The following is a 24,301-nucleotide window of genomic DNA, read 5'->3' on the forward strand; positions in this document are numbered from 1 at the left end:
GGGGCAGAATCAGTCACACCCATGTGTTGGGCTACTCCTGAAGCACTTCTTCAACCAGGATTTATTGTATCACTCAGAGAATAATACAACTTTATATTACAGTGAGTTGTATTTCTGGTGATGTGCTTGATGTTATCCTCAGTTGCGTAGTTCAGTTTTTGGCTCAGACTGTTCTAAACATTCCTGACAATCATGTCAGTATACTTAAAGTCTGTATGGTGAAAGGATAGCACTGTAAGCTAAAGTGGGCTTATTGTAGCTGCTTTGTGCATCTGTCACAATTAATCATGTAATGCAGTTTTGTATGCATCTCTATGGCAACAACCCAGAGTTGTGGTGTTACACTGCTAGATGTGAGGGCTCTTGCTTCAGTCTACAGAATTTTGGTTTCATAGGCGGGACATTTAAAACTGGCCTGTCAAAGCCAGTTTCAGAATGTAATAGTCTTTCCCATGACCATAAGTGACAACAATCTCAACCACTGTTTATGGAATACTCATTATGAAGGCTGAGCTCTTGTTTTCTATCTAAAATTGTTAATGATACAATATTAATGTCATCTTACAGAAGCAAGACTGTTTTTCTTTGATTTGTGCTATCTTCCATTCTTTAGATGCTTTTGCTTTTGCCTTTTAGACTGTGTGTGTATGGTTGTTTGCCATTAGTTGTAAGCTGTAACACATTACAGTACACTCTGCACAAACAGGCTTTGCATATGTCCATTTCTCACTTTAGTGGCAAGTATTTGTTTGGTGGTGTCATGCATAACAGCAAAGTTTGATGTTACTGGCATAATGTTGGCATGGCACAATGGAACAATCTATGCATCAGTTTCAGTGTTCAAAGTTGTCTGAAGGGTATAATTGGGCAGTGTGCAAATTCCAAATTGAAGTGATATTCAGAGCAAAAGGCCTTTTAGGTACTGTCAACAGCATTGTTATTAAGCCACCACAGGAGAAAGAAGCTGAAGTAAAAACATGGCTGGAAAAGGACACAGAAGCACAGGAATTGAATGTGACGTGGATGGAGGTAGCATCCCTCACATCTACTTTAGTGTGCTATGTCAGCCGGTATCTGGTTGAAACTGAAGACTGTGTATGAAAAACAGTCCACAGAGAGTATTCACCTACTTCAGCAAAAGTTTTCCTTGCTCCAGTTTGGTGATAACTTGGTAGTTATAGTTTGTCAAAAATAGAAGAAATCAACACAAAAAATGAAGCAAGCAGATGAACCACTTTCAGATAAATGTTAATGACAAAAGTGTTATGTCATTGGCAGAGTGATATAAACATTTCTGTTCAACATTGAAGACCATCACCTGTGAGAAGCAAATGCCTAACGACTTAACTTCAAGACTGCTCATTGATGAAGAGAGAAATAATCAGTCCGATCAGCCAGAGGCAGCTTTGGCCATGGTAAGCAGGCAGCAAAAAATTATCTGTTATGCTTGTCGTAAGGAGGACCATTATACAAAGGACTGTAAAAGCGAAGCAAAGAGAGAAATGACAAGCTGCAATTCTTGCAAGAAAAGAGGTCATTTGAATTCGGATTGCAGGCTGTTGAAATCAAAGGAAGGCAAAAAGGCTCGGGAAGTAAATGCCTTTATGTGTATTAATCAGGCAGTTGATCTAGAAGATTATTGGATCATGGACACAGGTGCTAGTGAGCATATGTGCAATACAAGAGAACTGCTTATAAGACTGGGCAGTATGCAAAGTTCGATGAAAGTTACTGTGGTTGACAGCAGCAAATTTCTTGATGTGACTGGGCATGGTACTGTGAAATGACATGCATGGAATGGAGTTCAATTTATCAATTGCCTAAAATGAAATTTGTGCCTAAACAGAAATTTAATCTATTTTCTGTAGGAACTGTGTTAGTATTTTGTGTCAAACAAAGAACAATGTGAACTCTTGAACAGTACAGGTGAGGTTCATGCATTATCTAAATGTATCATATGTTGTTTACACTAAACAGAACACAATCAGAGCTGTCAATGGTTACTTTTACATGTGCAGATTAAATACACACTGTGGTCAACAGTAATGACACTAACGAGCTTTTGTCAGTCAATACTGACAGTGGCCTGGTCAGTCTCTTTAAATGTGTTGGAAACTTGAGTCTCTGGCATAAAAAAATGCGCCATCAGAGCATTATGCATGTGATACAGTTTTTCTCATGTAAAGGAGTGACTTCATTGACAACTTCATCACTTGTGAAGAATGGTTGGCAAGTAAACAATATTGCTTGTCTCTCCATGTCAGTTTGTCAAGAGCTAATTCCCCACTTGAACTGGTTCATGCAGACATCTGTGGACCCATGGAGATGCATTCGATTGGAGGAGCAAGATTTTTTTTTGATTTTGAAGGATGACTACTCTTGTCATTGCAAAGTATTCTTTTCGAAACAGAAGAATGAAGTTAAAGGTTTGATTAGAAATTTTATTGCAAAAACTGAGAGAGAAACTGGTCTGAAAATTAAAGTTCTAAGGAGTGATAATGGACTGGAGTTTGTGAATACTGACTTAGGTACATTTTTGGGTGAAAATGGCATAAACCCATCAAAGAAGTGTTGTGTCCATACCACAGCAAAATGGAAGAGCTGAAAGGAAAGTGCTCACTTTGGTTGAAGCTGCTCAATCAATTATTTCAGGAATGTCCAAACATATCTGGGCTGAAGCAGTTCAGATCATGGCTTATGTACTAAATAGGACTGGTCCAAGTCCTGTAAAAGATAAAACTCCTTTTGAACCTTTTTATGACAGAGAATTACCCTTAGCATGTTTGAAAATATATGGAACTTGTGTGCCTGTCCTTGTACCCAAAGAAAAGTGACTGAAACTAGAACCCAAAAACAAGATAGGTTTATGTATGGGTTATGATAATGGTGTGAAGGGATATAATATTCCTTCCACAAAGGGAATTGAGGTGTACCCAGATGTAATTTTCTTGCCGCCAGCAATATCTGAAGGGAGAAGAAAACTGATGTTCATGTAGAAGAATCAGATACTATTTGTTGTGATGAAGAGAACATAGGTAAAGCTTCAGATTCAGAGGAACATAGAGAAGAAATGAGGACTCTGACTGTGAAAGAAAATAAGTCAGCCTAGAGAAGAACAAGAAATCAGCAAAGACAGTGAAAATAGACATTTCTCCTGAGGATGCAGATGAAGATGTAGTTTCTGATGACAAGAAGACATACAACCTTAGACCCAGGAGGAAAATTCAGCACCAGAATTACTTGGAGGATTATGAGTTGGGCCTACTGCAACAGTACGCTGAATCAATGTCGTCTAGTGAAGCTAAAAATTGCAAAGATGCCATAGTGAGAGAGCTGCAAGCCCTGGAAGAAAACAACACATTCAGTTACGTATGTAAGCCAAACGATTGTGATGTTATTGACACAAAGTGGTTTTTTTTTTTGGCACAAAAAAGATGAAAAAGGTAATGTTCTTTCTTATAAAGCTTGTTTTGTAGCAAAAGTTTCTCAACAAAGCTTGTCTTATTTGGAGATATACAGTCCAGCAACAAAACTAACTTCAGTCAGACTTTTTCTGGTTTTTTAAATGAGAGTAACTTTCTCCTCTATCAACTGGATGTCTGCAGTACATTTCTCTATGGAGAGACAGATGGAGACTTTCATGTTACATTACCTACTGGATGTTACAGTAAAATAAACGTTAATGTTTGTAAACTTAGAAAGGCTCTGTATGATTTAAAGAACTCATCCAAAAATTGGAATGTTAAATTTCACACAGTATTAACTGGCTTAGGATTTGTAAGAAGTGATTTTGAGTACTGATTGTATGTAAAGACAGAAAATAGCCATGAAGCATACATACTTGTTTGCATTGATTATCCACTGATAGTGTCCACTTCTCAGAATTAAACTGACAATTTAAAGCTGGTATCAAGTGACAACTTTAAAATGGAAGATTTGGTTATGAATATGAACTATTTAGGAATGAATATTGTTCAAAATTTAAGGGAGGGTACTATTACTATTTGCCAAAGTACCTATCTTGAAAAAGTGTTGAAAGTTTTTGATATGTTTGAATGTAATTCTGTTTCAACCCCCATGGAGGAAAATTTTGATCAGAGTATGTAAAAAGAGAAAGTCCTGAAAATGAAGATACTGAGAAAAGGTGTAGAAAATTAATAGGGTCACTGATGTATGCTGTGTTAGTTTCCAGATCAGATATTTGCATAGCTATAAGTATTCTAAGCAGGTACCAATCATGGGCAAGTCTGGATTTATGGAATGCTTTAAAACACATTAGTGTGTTATATGCTAGGGATGAAAACTGTACTGATCCTATAAGTGGTTATGTGAACTCTGACTGGGCTTGTAGCAGTAGACAGGAAGTCCACAAATGGCTACCTTCTCAAAGTTTTGGATTGTACTGTTTCATGGTCACCTAAGAAACAACCCACAGTGTCTCTGTCAGCAACAGAATCTGAATTTGTAGCTTTAAGCATTGTAACTAGTGAAGCCTGTTGGCTCAGTAATTTGTATCATGGTCTTTCTGGCAATCAAAGAGCTGTTTTGCTTGATGAAGACAATATGCTAGTAATAAGCCTTTGCAAAAACCCATATTTCCATCATAAACTAAAGCATATAGATGTGAAAATTTTATTTTTGAGAGAGAAAGTTTTTACTAAGAAAATTACGTTAAAGCACATTAGCACAAGTGACCAACAAGCTGATGTTCTAACAAAGCCAATAGGTAAAAAAAAAAAATTGAAAAATTTAGAGCCTTCTTAAGACTTACTCAAAGCTGTCGTTTCTGTAACACTGATAATTAATATTGAGGATGGGCGTTAATGATACAATGTTAATGTTACCTTAAAGAAGCAATACTGTTTTTCTTTGATTCGTGTTACCTTCCATTCTTTAAATGCTCTGACTTTTGCTGTTTAGTCTGTGTGTGTATTGTTGTCTGCCATTAACTGTAAACTGTTACACATTAAAATATTTCATGGTTCATTTACTGCACCTAATCGAAAAATAAAACTGTAATTGTCATTGTGTACAAGAACTCACAGACATTTGGTGAGAACCGAGCAGAAGTTCCTACAATGATATTTATTTTAGTCACCATGAACAGTGTAGTATAAAAGCGAACCAGTACACATTTTTGGTTTAAGAATGCTGGATTGATGATAAATTAAAACAGCTGCTTCATACCTGAGTAATGTAACATTCACTGCTACATTTTGGAAAGTTACAATGCTGATGAAAATGGCCAGGCTAGAATTAATTTACCTCAGTCCAGCAGTCTGCACTAATATATGGTTCTGCAGCAGCAGTAATGTGTGTTTCTGTACATATTAACTGATGAAATGTAATGCCTATGTGACTTTCTACTTCTATTTTGTTTTCTTCATACTGCTATTACATTTTTTTTATTGTAAGTTCTCACAGCCTCTCAGAGAAGCCTTTGAATATTTTGTTTCATCCTGGATATTCTATTGGGTTCCTCTAATGATTTGCTTGAAACACTTGCAACTCCTTACTTGCCCACAAATATTTAAATATTTGGACGTTCATTTTGTATGACACTGAACTTGTTGCCTAATTTAATCTAGTACACAATCTTATTCCCACATAAGTTCTCATACTCTGCATTTCTGACTTCCTTCCAGAGGCCTCTGTTTGTTTCTATCTTTGTATTTATTGTTACTCTGCATTTTATGCATTTATAAAAACTTTCAGTTAAAAAGCATGTTTATTGTTACTCTGCATTTTATGCATTTATAAAAACTTTTGGTTAATGAGCACAATTTTTTATTCCTTAAAAAAATACAATAAATTCATTGTTACTTCAATTTGTTCTTGCCAGTCCATTTTTTCCTTCCTTCTGTAAAAATATTTTGAAGACAACATTTTTTCCTTTTTTTTTCCTTCAACAAATTCAACTAATAAATGAGCACTGTTATTTCTGATATCATCTCCAGATGGGCCAATCTTTCATTATTTTTATCCTCCTTCCACATCAACGTTCCCTATCATCATGTTGCAGTGATTTTTGTATCATTTTAAGTTTCTGTAATTCTTTGCAGCAGCTCTCTACCTCTTCATGAGAATGTGATCACTCTGTATTATAGCTTTAATGATTTCTAAGGAATATTGTCAGTTTATTTATGAAACAAGCTGTGTTATTTCATCTCAGATTTCTCCCTGGTGCCGGCCGAAGTAGCCGTGCGGTTAAAGGCGCTGCAGTCTGGAACCGCAAGACCGCTACGGTCGCAGGTTCGAATCCTGCCTCGGGCATGGATGTTTGTGATGTCCTTAGGTTAGTTAGGTTTAACTAGTTCTAAGTTCTAGGGGACTAATGACCTCAGCAGTTGAGTCCCATAGTGCTCAGAGCCATTTGAACCATTTCTCCCTGGTGTCACTTTTATGTTATTGTTTACATTGAGATGAATATAATAGAGGCAGACATATGTAAATGCAGCATTTACTTCCTGGGGCACACCCGAAGCCACTTCTACATATGACAATGACTCTCCATCCAAGATAACATGCTGCATCCTCACTACCAAAAAGTCTTCAATCCAGTCACAAATTTCACTTGATATCACATATAATCATAATTTTGACAATAAGTAGTGTTGCATGGCCACATGGCCATGAGCGTATGGGATTTTGGTGTATAAGGACATCACATTCACAGTTGCCAACAAGGAGTCTGGTCACAATGCAACAGAGTTGTGGAAAGGACATGACGCAAGTGAGCAGTGTCTTGATTGTAGGATGGAAGATTATGAACAATAGTTTGGAGATGCTGGTCAGCAAAGGAAGACGTACAATCTGTGGGAGCATTCTGTACAGCCATAGTGGGACGACCTGTGGGGACCCTGTGGTTTGGGTTTGTGCAGTTCTACCTTCTGTCACCACTCCTCTCCCCTCCCTTGCCATGCAGGCATATTCTCTCTCTCTCTCTCTCTCCCTCTTCCTCCCCCCCCCCCCCCCCCCACTATTTTCCACCCCTTGCCCTTTCTTTCTCCCCTTCCTATCTCCTCTTCATCTGCACCATCCTCTCCCTTCTCCCACTCCCTCTGTCTCTCTCTTTTATGACCGCCACTGAGTCATCTGTTGAAAGACCTGCCTTGCACTATCCTGTTACCCTGTCCTTGCCTCACGAATCCTTCCTTGCCACATTCCCACAATCCAGGCAATTGCTCTCAGTAAACAATAATCTGTAATCAGTCCTGCCATGACTGCAGGAGTGTGCATCTCTCTCTCTCTCTGTGTGTGTGTGTGTGTGTGTGTGTGTGTGTGTGTGTGTGTGTGTGTGTGTGTACTCTTACCAGAGAAAGCTAGTGTGAGTATTGTTTTCTGTTATGTGTTTCTCTGTACCATGTATCACTCTGCCACAGGTGAGCAGTTGCCTTTCCTGCATTTTACATAAAGTTTAAGTAGATGTTGCCAGCATTCATCACTAGAACAAAAATAAACATTGATCATATAAAGCTCTCTGTTGCCAAATCAGATCTGCAATTCTGATGTACCATACAATGCAGAACGCTTGCTGTTGATGAGAATTATGGAAACAGCTTCATCTGCTAAATAACTCTCGGAATATCCAAAAAGTTCTCATTACAGTGTGAAGAGTAATAAGCAGTCCAACGAGCCCATAGAAGGTTAAATAACCTATAAGTGAGCAGAATAATGCACATTGTGATAATGATGCAGGTTGTAATCTCTCTCACACAAAATGTTACTTATAAAATAAGAAAATATTTGGGAGAAGATCAGTCTTACAAATTTGAGAAGTATTTCTCACACTGTGTCATCACACACAGATACATATGCATCCTACAAAACTTAAAATATTCTTGTAAACCTGGTCTAATGTAAGCCACAACAACAAGTTTATAGTGTGTGCAATTATTTCTTGATCGGAAACTAGCCTGTTCAAATGCATTGCATCCTGAGTGCATATAACGAGATTTAGTCAACTGCCTCAAGTAAAATGCAGTTTTTGCTATATTCATCAATCCAAATACTGGTTTGACACAGCTCTCCATGCTAATCTGTCTTGCACAGCTCATTTTCATATCTGTATTTCTATTGCAACCTATTGTTGTTGTTGTTATTGTGGATGTTAATACGAACACTGGTTTGATGCAGTGCTCCTTGCTACTCTATCCTGTGCAAGCCTCTTTATCTCCTAGTAACTATTGCAACCTACATCCTTCTGAATATGCCTACTGTATTCATCTCTTGGTCTCCATCTGCAATTTTTATCCCCCATGCTTTCTTCCCGTACTAAATTCATCATCTCTTGATGTCTCAGAATGAGTCATACCAACCGATCCCTTCTTCTAGTCAGCTTGTGCAACAGATTTCTTTTCTCCCAATTCTGTTCATTACCACCTCATTAATTATGTGATCTACCAGTCTAATCTTCGGTATTCTCCTGTAGCACCACATTTCAAAACTTCTATTCCCTTCTTGTCCAAACTGTTTACCATCTATGTTTCACTTCTATATATTGCTATGCTCCATACAAAAACTTTCAGGAAAGACTTCTTGACACTTTACACTTGGCGTTAACAGATTTCTCTTCTTTAGAAGTGCTTTTCTTGCCATTGCCAGTTTACACTTTATATCCTCTCTGCTTTGACCGTCATCAGTTATTTTCTTGCCCAAATAGCAAAATTCATCTACTACTTTAAGTGTTTAATTTTCTAATCTAATTCTCTCAGCATCAACTGATTTAATTCGAGTGCATTCAATTGTCCTCATGTTGTTTTTGTTGGTGCTCATCTTATATCCTCATTTCAAGACACTGTCCATTCCATTCAACTGCTTCTACAAGTCCTTTGCTGTCTCTGACAGAAGTCTAATGTCACCATGAAACCTCAAAAATTTTATTTCTTCTCCATGAACTTTAATTCCTACTCCAAATTTTTCTTTTGTTCCCTTTACTGCTTGCTCAGCATATAGATTGAATAACACTGGGGATAGGCTACAGCCCTTTCTCACTCCATTCTCAACCACTGGTTCCCTTTCATGCCCCTTGGCTCTCATAACTGCCACCTGGTTTCCATACAAACTGTAAATACCCTTTTCTCACTAAATTTTATCCTTACCACCCACCGAATTTTAATGAGAGTATTCCGGTTAATATTTTCAAAAGCTTTCTCTGTGTTTACAAATGTTATAAATAGAGGTTTGCCTTTCCATAAGCTACCTTCCATGAGAAATTGTAGGGTCAGTATTCCCTCATATGTCCCTACATTTTTCTGGAATCCTAACTGATCTTCCCTGAGGTTGGCCTCTACCAGTTTTTCCATTCTTCTATAAAGAAATCATGTTAGTATTTTGCAGGCACAACTTATTTAACTGATAGTTCAGTAATTTTCACACCTGTCACCACCTGCTTTCTTTGGAATTGGAATCATTACATCCTTCTTGAAGTCTGAGGACATTTCACCAGCTGGAAGATTTTTGTCATGGCTGGTTCTCCCAAGGCTCTCAACAGCTCTAACAGAATTTTGTCTACTCCTGGGCCTTTCTTTTGATCTACACCTTTGAGTGCTGTGTCAAATTCTTTACACAGTATCATATCTCCCATTCCATCTTCATCTATGCTGTCTTCCATTTCCATAATAGTGCCCTCCCTTGCACAGACCTTCTGTATACTCCTTCCGCCTTTCTGCTTTCCCTTATTTGCTTAGCTCTGGTTCTCCATCTGAGCTCTTGATATCCATACAGGTGGTTCTCTTTTCTCCAAAGGTCTCTTTAATTTTCCTGCAGGTGGCATCTATCTTTCCCCTAGTGATATGTGCTTCTACAACCATACATTTGTCCTCTAGCCATTCCTGCTGACCTGTTTTGCACTTGCTGTCACTCATTTTTTAGAGATTTGTATTCCATTTCACTTGCTTTATTTACTGCTTTTTTATATTTTCTCCTTTCATCAATTAAATTCAATATCTCTTATGTCACCAAGGATATCTATTAGCCCTCATCTTTTTACCTTCTTGATCCTCTGCTGCCTTCACTATTTCATGTCCAAAGCCACCTATTCTTTTTCTACTGTATTTCTTCTCCCTGTTTTTGTCAATTGTTCCCTAATGCTCCCTCTGAAATTCTGTCCACCTCTCGTTCATTCAGTTTTTCTAGGTCCTGTCTCCTTAAATTCCTACCTTTTTTGCAGTTTCTTCAGTTTTAAACTACAGCTCATACCGAATAAATTGTGATCAGAGTCCACATCTGCCCTAAAAATGTGTTACAGTTTAAAATCTGGTTCCAAAATCTCTTTCTCACCATTATAAAATCAATCTTAAGCCTTCTGGTGTCTCCAGGTTTCTTCCACATATATAACCTTCTTTCATGACTCTTAAACCAAGCATTAGCTATGATTAAATTATGCTCTGTGCAAAATTCTACCAGGTAGTTTCCTCTTTCTCCCAGTCCATATTCATCTACTATTTTTCTTTCTCTTCCTTTTCCTACTATCGAATTCCGGTCCCCCATGACTATTAAATTTTCATCTCCCTAAACTATCTGCATAATTTCTTTTCTCTCATCATACATTTCTTCAATCTCTTCATCATTTGCAGAGCTAGTTGCAATATAAATTTGAACTACATGATGGGTCTGGGCTTTATGTCTATCTTGGCTGCAATAATGCATTCACCATGCTGTTCATAGTAACTTATCCACATTTCTACTTTTTTGTTATTAAACCTACTCCTTCTTACTGTAGTCAAGTTTCCCTCTGCACAGATTTACCTCCATTACTAAATTAAACATTCCTTGATACTTCAGGATGTGTCCTAACAACTTATCACCTCTTTTCATCAAATTATACCATATGGCCCTTTTCTTGCCAGTTCAGTTCAGTACTTCTTCATCAGTTACTCTATCTACTCATCTAATCTTCATCATTCTTCTGTAACACCTCATTTCTAAATATTCTATGCTCTTCTTGTCCATATTGTTTATCATCCACGTTTCACTTTGAAATAAGATTACACAAATACTTTACAAATACTTCCAGATACGACTCCCTGACACTCAAATTTATAGTTCTGCAGAGCACGCCATTCTGCTCTCTCACAATGTCTAATGACTACTGAAGTCACTGATATGGAATACCTGGCAGTAGGTGGCAGCAAAATGCACCTAATATGAAAAACATATCTTTTTGGGAGTGTCTGGATACTTTTGATTACATAGTGTACCAGCATAATCTGCACAAGTTTAAAAACAGTGACTGAATCCATTCCCTTTAGAATTTTAGCTGTCTGACTAGTTCCAATAATGCTACTTGTAAATTGCTTGAACTGTTTCTGTGCCTGACCGTCCTTACTTGGATTGTGGATACCACACCATTCCTGTTTCCTTGTTCAGAATTATATTTTAAGATCCCACTTCTGTGGCTGTTTATAACAGTCTTTTCAATCTTTGAATCCAGATTTCAGATCTTCTATCCTATAACACTGGAGGAGGAAACAATTTATCCTGAAATGCATTGCAGCATTGCTAGCAGGATGTTTTTGATTGTTGTCCACCTGTTTATAATTTCTTTAGAAAGCAGCTGGTTTGTTATTCTCTGAAAGTCAATGTCCATAGAGCAAATAGTGCAGATTATGTCCCATCTCTGTTCAACACTCAGTCATCTCGAGCATAAAAGGCCAGAGAGCAAACATACTGACAAATGTATTTAAAGAAATATATTTAACTATCCAACAATCGAAATTACAAGTAGGAATATCAACAATCTGGGAAAGACATATAGCTACTTACCGTAAAAAAGACATGTCAAGTTGCAGACAGGCACAATTAAAAGACACTCACATATAGCTTCTGACCAAAGCCTTCATCAGTAAAAGAAAAATACACACACACACACACACACACACACACACACACACACACACACACACACACACACCTCACACATATGTGACTGCCATCTCCAGCATCTTGGGCCAGAGTGGAGGGGGGGAGGGGGAAGGTATAGTAGTGAACAGGTGGGGAGAGAGAGAGAGAGAGAGAGAGAGAGAGAGAGACAAATGCTGTCTGGTGGAGTGTGCAAGGACTAGACTGCCAACAGGCACAATATGAGGAGGTTGTGGGGCAGGGAGGTGGAGAAAAACTAACTAAAAAGGAAAGGAGCAGGGAAAGATGAGTGGACGCATTGGTAGCAGGCTGCAAATAAACAAAGTGGAAGATGAGAATCACGAGGAGACAGTAGGACAGAGGCGGTGGAAACTATTGGGTGGAGGGTATGGGGACAGTATGTTACTATAGATTGAGGCCATGATAATTATAAGAGTGGATAACTGGTACCTGCACAGTTCAGAAAAGCTGGTGGTGGAGGGAAGGATCCAGATGACTCAGTTAGTGAAGCAGCCATTAAAACCAAGTGTGTTATGTTCAGCTGCATGTTGTGCCACAGGGTGGTCTACTTTGTTCTTATTCATCCTGCTGAACAGCTGGCTGATAGACATACCAATATAAAAAGCTCTGCAATGATTGCAGCACAGTTGGTAAGTGACATGGCTGCTTTCACAGGTGGCCTGGTCCCTGATGGGATAGATTAAACTTGTGACAACACTTGAATTGGAAGTAGTGGGTGAGTGGAGTGGACAGGTTTTGCACCTGGGTCTTCCAAAGGGACATTTTCCTTTGGGTTGGGATTGGGAGTGGTGTAGGGATGGACAAGGATGTTGTGGAGGATGGGTGGGTGACAGAACACCACTTTAGGATGGGTGGAAAGTATCTCCGGTAGGATGTCCCTCATTTCAGGGCACGATGATAGGTAATCATAGCCCTGGCAAAGGATGTGGTTGAATTGTTCCAATCTGGGATGCTACTTGGTGATGAAGGGGACACTGCTGTGTGACAGGTTTTGGGGATGGAGGGAGGATTGGGAGTGTGAGGGGAAATGGCTCAGGAGATCTGTTTGCAGACCAGATCAGGGGGAGAGTGCCTGTCTGTGAAGGCCTTGGTGACATTCTGAGCAAGGGAGTTTTTTTAAATGCAGATATGCCGTTCCAGTGTAGTCAGGCTATATGGAAGGGATTTTTTTGTGTAAAACGGATGACAGCTGTCAAAATGCAGGTTCTCTTGGTAGTTGGTGGGTTTAAAGTGGACAGAGGTCCAGATGGAGATATCAGAGAGGATGTTGTCAACCACAAGGAAGGTGGCATGCTGGGTTGAGGAGAACCATGTGGAGTGGATGGCAGAGAAGGAATTGAGGTTGTGAAGGAACAAAGAAAAGATGTGTCCTCGGGGCACCATATCCAACTCCTATTGTACCCACAGCATTCCCACCTCTTCTCCCCTCTTAGCAGCTAAAGCCTGCCTAGCTGACCTTTTCAATTTTCCACACCTCTCGAAACTCCATTCCAACCCATCACCATATCCAGAGCCAAAACATTCCCATAACACTGTTGTTATGAATTGCTCTGACTGCCTGGCAGAAGGCCTCTGCCAATTATCTGACTCCTCCATCTGTAAACTCTTCCAGAGTGATTCCATCCCAAAAGTCCAAAACAATCTCCAATCCCTGCTTAAAGCTATAGGTCCTTCCCAGAAATCTTCCATGAATCCATTTCCCTCCTCACACCTATGACACACCCTGCACACACACACAAACCTAGTACATCCTCTCCAAAATCTACAAACCCAACAATCCTGGATGACCCACTGTGGATGGTTATTGTGCTCCCACTGAAATAATTTCAGCACTCATTGACTAACACCTCCAACCAGTTGCCCATAAACTAGCTTCCCATGTCAGAGACACCAACAACTTCTATCAATGACTCTCTACCATCCCCACTCCTATACATCCTGGATCCCTATTCATCACTGCCAACTTCACCTCCCTATACACCAAAATCCCTAATGCCTATGATCTTCTCACTATTGAACACTACCTTTCCCAATGTCCTTCAGATTCGAAACCCACTGCCTCATTCCTCATACACATTATTAACTTTATCCAACCCACAACTACTTCTCATTTGAAGAAAAGGAACACAAAAAAAATTCATGGCACAGCCTTGGACAGCCACATGGCACCCTCCTATGCCAGCCTTTTTATGGACCATCTAGGGGAGACCATTCTAGCCTCCCAAACCACCAAACCCGTAGTCTGGTTCAAGTTCATTGATGATATCTTCATGATCTGGACTCAGAGCCAAGTCGTCCTGTCTTTGTTCCTTTACAACCACAACACCTTCTCTCCCATCTTCACGTGTCCTTCCTCAGCCCAGTGTGCCACCTTTCTAGATGTTGATCTCCTCCTCTCTGATGGCTCCATTCGCATCTCTGTTCATAGAAACCCACCAACCACCAACAGCACTGCATTTTGAAAACTGTCATCCCCTACATCAAAAAATCCCTCCCATATAGCATGCTCCCTTGCTTAGTATGCTGATGGTCTCAACAAGACCTTCACAGACAGGTACTATCTCCCAGATCTGGTCCACAAAGAGATCTCCCGAGCCATTTCCCCTCACACCTACATCCTCCCTCCACCCCCAAAAATCAGCCACAAAGGAGTGTCCCCTTCATCACCCAACACCACCCCAGACCAGAACAAATGATCCACATCCTTTTCCAGGGCTTTGATTACCTATCATTGTGCCCTGAAATGAGGGACATCCTACCCGAGATACTTCCCAATTCTCCTAAAATGGTATTTCGTCACCCAACCAACCTGCACAACATCCTAGTCCATTCCTATACCAGTCCCATCCCAACCCCAAGGAACATATCCCTGTGGAAGACCCAGGTGCAAAACATGCCCAATCCACCCACCTACCACTTCCTATTCAAGTACTGTCACAGGTTTATACTACCCCATCAGGGTCCGGGCCATCTGTGAAAGGAGTCATGTCATTTACCAGCTCTGCTGCAATCATTTCAGAGCTTTTTATATTGGTTTGACTATCAACCAGCAGTCCATCAGGATAACGGCCACTGCCAAACTGTGGCCAAGATCAAAGTAGACCACCCTGTGGCACAACATGCAGGTGAACGTAACACACTTGATTTAAATGGCTGCTTCACTACCTGAGCCATGTGGATCCCTTCCTTCCACCACCAGCATTTCTGAACTGTGCAGTTGGGAGTTATCCTTACAACACACTCTCTGCTTTTGTAATTACCCCAGCCTCAATCTATGATAACATACTGTCCTCACACCCTCCACCCAATAGTTTCTACCACTTCTGTCCTACCATGTCCTCCTCATTCTCAAATTCCACCCTGTTTATTTGCAGCCCTCTGCTAATGCATCCACTCATCTTTCCCTGCTCCTCTCCTTTTTTGTTACTTTTCTCCCACCTCCCTGCCCTACAACCTCCTGATGCTGCGCCTTTTGGCAGTTTTGTCCCTGCACACTCCCACCAGACAGTGTTCATCTCTCTTGTCACCCATACACTACCATACGTTCCCCTTCCCCTTCCACACCCCCTCCAGATTGATGCTTGCATCCCATGTGATGTTGCATTCCTGCCTGAGATGCTGGAGTTGGCAGTCATGTGTGCATTAAGTGTTCCTGCTTTTTCCATGTGTGTGTTTTTGTGTCTCTTTACTGACAAAGGCTTTGGCTGAAAGCTATATTTGAGGGTCTTTTGATTGTGCCTGTCTGCAACTTGACGTGTCTTCTTTCCAGTAAGTAGCAATCTGTCTTTTCCAACATTGTTAAATGTGTGCGACTGTAATTTTAAGTGATAAATTACATAGTAAAGCTGACTGTAAATATAATCCATCACTAACAAACTTCATAAATATTATTATAGCTGTTATTGTTAGTATTATTGTTACTTATCAATAACTAGTAATAAAAATTGTGCAGTATATAAGATTATGGTTATTCTCCACATTGACTATATCATATTTCATACCATAGCAAATGCAAAGGGCACAGTAGCAGCATCTTCTAGACTCCAGTTGTCTGGAATGTTCCATGTTAGATGTTCACTAGTCTTGAGGGTATCTGGATGTATAAGACCCATAATTCTTTGACCTTTTCTGTTACGTCCGGCAAAATCTATTACACCCAGTTTCATCTGTAAATGAATGACAATTCAAAGGAAAATTCAACTGAGAAATATAATAAATGTGGGAGAGAACTTCTGGCTGGTACATACCTTCAGGAGTCAAAATGCTGATGATGGGTGACAGTGACCTGTTCCAAACCAGAAGTGATGACATTATCTGAGGTTCAGAATTCAGAGAGGAGAGAGGGATACAGTGAGGAAAGATTAAAAAGGAAATGCAGGTCACTAAGACCTTCACTACTCTATCTTCTCTCCTCACTGAGTTTCAATACCTAGAATAATGCCATCAGTTTTACTTTTTTGTGTGTCTACTGGGGATATTAAATATTTTGCTTCATGAGGGTATGTAACGGTCAGAAATTCAGGCTCACATGACAATTCAGGCCTTTATAATATTGGAGTCATAGTAAAATAACATAGCAGATTCTGTAATAACATCTTAGTTGCCCACACAGACTAATAGTAAATTGATGTAGGAATCAGCTTTATGTGGCAATGATTTTCTTAGTAAGTGTGTAGAATGGGATTTTCATATGCAGCCAGCCAAGTTGAAAGAAGAATAGCTTCACCATAGTCGAAAATTACAAGTCCTTATATTGTTATTTTATAATTCAAGTTCAGTAGTCAAATTTTCTTTTTCCATTCATTATTTTTCTGGTGCATCTGTTGAAAAAATTTAAGAAGAATCTGATTCTTCCAAACATTAAAAATCTTTAAAAATCTTACTCAAAAATTTACTAAGATAAGAGAGTTTAGACTTGACTTGAAAAACATATGAATGTGACATTCAGAAACTGAAACGATCAAAGCAACAAGTCTTATGTGCATGGAGAGATCTAAAATGAAAGAAACTATTCAAGATCAAGCCCCCAACTAAATCAAAAACATAAATTATCTTTTTTTGCATCCAGCAATAATGATATAATTGAGTTAACTGAATCTTCCATTGGTTCTTGGTAGAACAACATTATAATAAATGAAAAGCCCAAGTTTGCTTTTTATCTACAGTATTTCTTTTATTGTGTTAACCAGTTTTCGGCTTACAAGACCATCTTCAGACATTTAATGAGTACTGTCGCCATAGAAGTTTCAATGTTTGTCTCATCATGTATTTTTTTTAATTATTTTACTTGGTTCATTTATTTAATGCAAACTGTTACATAGTCACAGTTCTGAGTATAATGTTCATTTTTTTCTTGTTTTACTCCTTTTGTATTTGTGTACTCTTCAGACTTTTTTACTTTTAGAATGCAGTACCATTACACTCTCAAAGATTGTATTTACTATATGCTCCTTCACTCTCCTCTCACTGCCCTGCATTTATTTATTTCTGTTTATCTTATTGATATTGCTTAAGTTCCTTATAGATTCTGTAGCTACATTGATAATGCTTTCTTATTTTAATTAGTTTGTGTATCACTCTCCATGTTTTATACCTCCTGATGTAGCCTTGTCAAGTGCTAATTTTATTTTATTGGTTTTGTTTATTTATATAAACTGTTATGTAGGCTTGCTATTTCTGTTTTGTGTTAAGGTTTTTCTGTTTACTCTGTTTTTATTTATTTACTGTTCAATTTTTTTACTTTTTACATTGCATTACCACCACACTATCAAAGATGTTATTTACTGTATGTTTCTGCTTCAATCTAGATGTGTAATGTCTCTTCCAATGTTGTTTATCAACATTGTAACTTCTTTGGTAACAATATTCAGTAAATGTCTGAAGGTAGCCTTGTAAGCTGAAAACTGATTTACACAATAAAAGTAATATGGTAGAACAAAAGCAAACTAGTGCTTTTCTTTTATTATATAACTGAGTTTTACAAAACTGGTTAATGGGAGTGATACTGTTCAGTGTTAATGCAGGCCAGCAGAAGCAACCAGAAAATACCAAGTAAGTCCATACAACTAGCATATTCTAGAGCCATGACATACTGTAATATGCCCAGCAGCTACACACTGTCTCATTAAGAAGCTCTTATGCTACATTTAAAATCATTCAAGTTTATAATTATATACTAGTACTTAATAAAAACAGTTTGTTTCAAATCATAAATACAACAGTCATTTAAACTCTCCATGAAAGAGTAATAAATTTAAAAAAATGATATATTATGATTAACTTGTTTATTTTATTCTCAAAGCAACCCTTTTGTAGAAAGTTAGTTTTGCATAGAAAAAATTAAAAATTATTGATTTGTTGAATAAATTAGTATGATGTTCTCAGATTACTGTAGTCATTTGTGATTCAGCTTGTAATTTTCAACAATACCAAAACCAGAGCATGGAATTATGTTGTTATCATTAACTTAAGAGATGTAGATTATCACCACCAGCTGCAACACATACGCTTCTAGTTCTATACAACACAATTCATTAACTCTCTTAAAGACATCTTGTTATACACCATGAGATGAATGTAAAAATATTTAATTAATAGACCAGTACTTGGACATGTATCTGATCATCAGTGGCATATGTACTGTAAATCTATATCAAATGAAGTGTATGTCAAGTATGAAATCTTTATTATGTGGATAACTGTGGTAGACAGATTTTAATGTGTGCAAGTTGTAGCTGTCAAATGCTGTATGGACATATTCTTGGTTGTATTGAACTCTACTGTTATGAGATGAAAACAGGAGTTCTATGTTGGATTTTCTGGAACAAACTAGTGTTTTAGAGAGAATGGAGAATAGGAGCGAGCCACCCTCAGGGTGTTGGAACCCCCATAGAAATGGTAGCACCTGAGAATAAATGGTAGGGAGCAGAAAGTCAAAACCAATGAAAGGAGGAATAATAATCGAGAATGGAGGAATAGGAAGTGATTGAATGGACAGAGATGGGAAAATTGGAATGATGATAGAGAAGCAAAAGAGGAAAGCTGATGTGCCTCATAGGGACAGTAGGACTTCAAAATTTTTAGTAAGGATGGGCTTACAATGAAATCTTTCAGTTACACAGAGAATGGAAAAAAGTTAACAAGAACAAAAAGACAGACTTTGTGGGTTGGTTGGAAGCAAACAATGGTTTGACATGATGAAATTGGTGAGTACAGTGTAACCTGTTTGTGCTGGAGACAAATCAAATGAAAGTAACTGAAGTAAATAGGATACCCAAGAGCTACCCATAAACACAAACGGTCAAGTATGATTAAAAAAAAGAATGCTATCAGTTGCAGTGGCCTGTGGTGATGTGGGCATACATAAAGACAGCTGTCACACTGCTGACTGGCCCAATGAGATATGAAATTTTTTTTGTACTTGAACACCATAAATAGAGTTTGCAAAATTTTTGTAGGGGTGAGACATCTGTAGTTTTGTAGGATCACTTATGTTAATTGACTGGGTATGTGACCAGCTATAACATTACCAACACATTCAGGCTTATTTTTTAAATTGGGCACGTCCACAGAGATGAAGAGGACCTAGTTACTGGCAGTTTTTTGGCAGGGAATGGAGGAAGAATATTGGAAGCTGGGGAAGTTTTTCACAGTGGGGAATCTCAGTCAATATTCAGGGCTTGTGGTTGTAAAACTGGTGGAGTCTATTCTGCAGGTTCACCTAACATCACCATACTCCAGCCCACCAGAGAAGTACAACAGAGAGGGATATTGGAGTGGAGGCAGGGAATCTGTCTTTGGCATCTGTCTTCTGACTTTTTTCAGCTCTGATCCTTCTGGAGCAGTGGTCAGACTTAGTTACCTGCTTTCTTCAGTGAAAAGTGACATCACAACCTCTTCCTATTTTGTCACATACAATGTGATTATATTGTACAAGCCACACAATACCATGCCAGGAGCTTCCCTATATCTGATACATGGTCAAGGTATCCCAATGGGACTGTGCCTACAGCAACTATAAAACCATAACCTACAGATAGATTACTATTCACCATAAAGATGACATGTTGAGTTGCAGATAAGCACAACGAAAGACAGTTACACATTTAGTTCTTGGACAAAGCCTTCTTCAGAAAGGTGTATGTGAGGTCAGGAGGACACTCACTACCATAATTGCTATGGTAAGGAGTCTACATCTTTGTACATTAAAACTGTTTATGAAGCTTCTCATATATGAAGGCCTTATGTATTTTCTTGCAAAGAATTGTTGGGAAGGTTCAAAGTAGTAGAACTTTCTAAAAGATATCTATATGTCTATTAAGAAAATCCTATAACAAAAACAAATAAATTAATATGAGTCATCGGTGGGAAAAGCTAATCAGACATATGTAAGGATGGCAGGTAAATTAAAGCCAAACAAGTTTAGGTAGTTTCTCTTACACAATTCAGCTGCAGTGGTTGGACAAAGTAGAACATGGTGTTTACAAAGTGATGAAAGTACATGATTGGCCACAAATGTTGAAAAAACTCCTGAGGAAATTTTGTGGCAGATTAAAGCTGCACGCTGCACTGAGACTAGAACTCAAGACCTTTAGCCTTTCACCCTACTAACTCAGCTACCCAACCACAACTCACAACCTGTCCTCACAGCTTTACTTCCAACAGTCCCTCACCTCTTACCTGCCTAACTTCAAAGAAGTTACCCTTCTAAACTTGCTGGACTAGCACTCCTGAAAGAAAGGACGTTGGGGAGACATGGTTTAGCCGTAGGTTAGTGGATGTTTCCAGACTGAATTTGCACTCTGCAGTGGAGTGTGTGCTGATATGAAACTTCCTGGCAGATTAAAACTGTTTGCTGGACTGAGACTCAAACTTGGAATCTTTGCCCTTTGAGCTCCTCAAGCACAAAAGGTTGAGATAAAAAATCACAATGTGTTCTACACTCCATTGCAGAGGGAAAATTCATTCTGGAAACATCCCCCAGACTGAGGCTAAGCAATATCTCCACAATATCCTTTCATCCAGGAGTGCTAGTCCCACAAGTTTCACAGGAGAACTTCTGTGAAGGTGGTAAGGTAGGAGATGAGGTATTGGCAGCAGTAAAGCTGTAAGGATGGGTGGGTTATGAGGCTTGCTTGAGTAGCTCAGTTGGTAGAGCATTTGCTCACAAAAATCAATGGTCCTGAGATCAAGCCTCAGTCCAGCACAAAGCTTTAACTTGCTATGAAGTTTCATGCCAGCACAAACTTTGTTGCAGAGTGAAAACTCAATTCACGAGGAGATGGAAAACCTATACGCCTGGGATGAAGTGTTCAAAGCACTGAACTTTACATAGAACATAAAACAGGATAGAATGAGATTAAAATACCAGTAATATGTACCAATAGTGCAACTGATCACTAGTGTATGCAAGACAATCGAGATAATCAAAGTAAAGAAGAAACACAGTACCAAGAGCAGTACTGTAGAACTGCATAGTTTTGTATCTCTGTCATTAGTTATCAAGATTGACACAAATGAGCTGGTGTGGATGGTGCAGTGGAATAGTACAGAACACTGCCTTCAGAGGCAGCAGAGGATAAATCTTCTCTGCCATTGCATGGTCCACTATCAGTGTTTCATAAGCATGGAACAATTTCACATTCTGTTTAAGTAGTTGTTTTATCTGCTAGTTGTTGTATATGCTCCTGCTGCAGCATTTGTTGAAGGTGTAACTGCCGCTGGTAGCATTGAAAAAAATACCACATCAATGGTGGCTGCAATTTAAAATTATGTAAAAAAGAAAAGTGTTACACATGTAAGAATGTAACATCCTTGTCACAACTTTTATATCTGCACAAGGCATGACAACACTGGAAATTGTCACAGTCAGCTAAAATGTAAATGTCATTTGCCTTTTCGAATTTTGTCTGCACCAGTGATTTATCAATAGCATTTGGAGCAGTTGATTCAGGATATTCCCTGTTCTGTAAACTACTTCAATGCCATCTGGATAATGAGCTCTACGTGAGAGAAGCATTTACATTTGCAGGCAGTCTTAAATGCCATCTGGAGAAAGGCCTCACTGGAAACTGGAAAAATGCAGATTCTCTCCCCACAGGTGTATTTTTTGGGACATGTATTTAGCAAAGATGCCTTCATCCCCACGGATGAGCTTGTCAAAACCTTTAGCAACATCGCAACATGCAAGAACCTGAAAGAACTCCATTACTTTTTGGGAGAGATATCTTATTATGCTATGTTCATTCTCATGCTACACCCATCAGCCATCCTCTTAACTGGCTTCATCAAAATGGAGTCAGGTTCATGTTCTCTGTGGACTATTGACAGGGCTTTCAGTCCCTCAAGCAGTGTTTGTGCCCACTCACTGTCTAGATTCCTTCACACTGGGTAAACCATTAACTTTGGCCATGGATGCACCCCAAAATGTTATTGGTGTGGTTTTGTCCCATCAGAACTCAGATGGCACCAAGCAACCCACTGCTTACACATTAGAGACACTTTCCATGGCACAAGGAGGTGGAAAGGAGGCATTTGTTTTCATTTGTGGCATTAGAAAGTTTCACATTTTCTTGCATGGAGCAAAGTTCTTACCCAGCACTGACCACAATTCCCTGTTTTCCTTATTCAGCCCTTACTCTAAGATATTGAAGTAACTCCCACTGCCTGCAGAGGTGTGCCCTCTTTCCCAGTTATTACAGTAATGACATTCGTAACCAGTCCACTGGACAGCATGCAAATACAGGTCTACTTTTTTGGTTGCCAGCTGGTCTTGAGCTGGGGCTTGACTAATGGAAGGCTCTAATTTTTGCTTTGGATGATACCTTGTTGCAGATGTTGCTGGATGTCTCTTTTTCTGCCATAGCTGCTGACATACTTTTCCAGAAAATCATCTCAGCAGTCCAGATGCGACAGTCCGAATGCACCCTCTTTAGTAGCAGCTTCAGTGTGGAGCATGGTGTACATTTATTATGCAGCAAGATCAGCTCCACATCATCCAGAAGATCCTCATGCTTGCCAAGCAGGAGCAAAGCTGTTGAGAGATTATTTCTCGGCCATTGCATCCTTCCATCCTCCAGTTGCTGCATGTATCACACTGGGGTATGTCTCACACAAATGCTTTGGATTGGAGTCATGTCTCCTGGCCAGTGATCATTCATGGTATTAAACACCTCATGCAGGCTGTGCACAGAATCAGGTTGTGCTACCATACAAATTTTCCCCTTGGCCAGCTCTGGAGCAGCCTCAGGAGAGGGTGCACATCAAATTTTCGGGCCCCATTTTTCAGTAGCATGTGTTATCAAATTTTCTGTATGTTGCGAAGTTGTTCTCCACAATGCTGAAACCACTGTTCATGCATTATTGGTCATTTTTGCTGTCAAGGGCTCCCCTTATACTCTCGTCTTCGATAACAGTGTGTAATGCATGTGACAGGAGCTTGCAGATTTTTCCGTCCACAATGGTATCTGGTACCTGACTACCACCTGCTTCATCCAGCTGAGTGATTTGTGTGAATGTTCAAGACTCAAATGAAAAAGTCTGTGTCATTCTCATTCCACAACAATGCAGTGTCTATTTGTCTTCCTTCATGCCAGGTGATGCCAGTTAAGAGCAGAGCATTTGCATAGGCCACAGCTGCAGGCTCTTTTTAATTTATTGCACTGCAAGTTACATGCCCCAAACCATTATTTCCTGCTCCTTCTTCCTCACTGGGATGCCATATGAATCCAGTCTTTCAGTCACCAGTATGGGTGGATTCTGAGTGTTGTGGTAGGCCACAAAGGTTGGCACTGGTTTGCAGTGGATGATGGGAGTAGGTGACCCATCATTACAATCAGGAACCTCCACTGCAGTCTCCAAGTGAAGAAGTCAGTCATGCCACTGGTCTGTGGAGAGCTCCCAGTTGTGGCTGCATTCGCTCCCACAGTTGTCCCTTTGACATTTTCAGCTATTCTACCTTCAATTGTGGACTGAGGAACTGACAGAGATAGCTCCTATGACTGCTGATATCGAGCCCATGGAATATGACCTGATGCCCTTCGCCCATCTCTGGCCAGTGCTTGAGTCCTTGCTCCTACTGTTGTTGGAGTATCAGCTTTCACCCCGACCTCCATAAGGCCCTTCCGACGAAGCCAGCAGCATCAGTACTGCTTTTCGATGGTTGATCTGCTGCTGAGGAATCTCGCAAACTCACCGGTTTTGCGACAGATGTCATGGCAGAAACCAGGCCATTTTCAACCCTACATGGCATTTTCAGGGGTGAATGCTTTAGTAACTCCAGCAGCGGACATCAAGATGGATGCAAATGAGCCAGTATGGATATTGCAGTGGGACGGAACTAAATGATGTCATGGAGGGAATGTGCAAAGCATGGCATGGATGGAGGTGTTTACCTGTCAGCAGCAATATGACTGGCATG

General features: G+C 39.4%; 1 protein-coding gene across 1 annotated transcript in view; it reads right to left on the reverse strand.

Moving 5' to 3' along the window:
• LOC124615980 (fatty acid synthase-like) overlaps positions 1-24,301 on the reverse strand; it is a 394,674-nt gene that overhangs the window by 84,618 nt on the left and 285,755 nt on the right. Inside the window, exon 25 of the mRNA XM_047144185.1 lies at positions 15,885-16,049. Within this exon, the coding sequence (XP_047000141.1) occupies positions 15,885-16,049 (165 nt within the window). The remainder of the gene's footprint in view (positions 1-15,884; positions 16,050-24,301) is intronic.

The sequence above is a fragment of the Schistocerca americana genome, chromosome 5, assembly GCF_021461395.2.
Source record: "Schistocerca americana isolate TAMUIC-IGC-003095 chromosome 5, iqSchAmer2.1, whole genome shotgun sequence".
NCBI classification, from domain to species: Eukaryota; Metazoa; Arthropoda; class Insecta; order Orthoptera; family Acrididae; genus Schistocerca; species Schistocerca americana.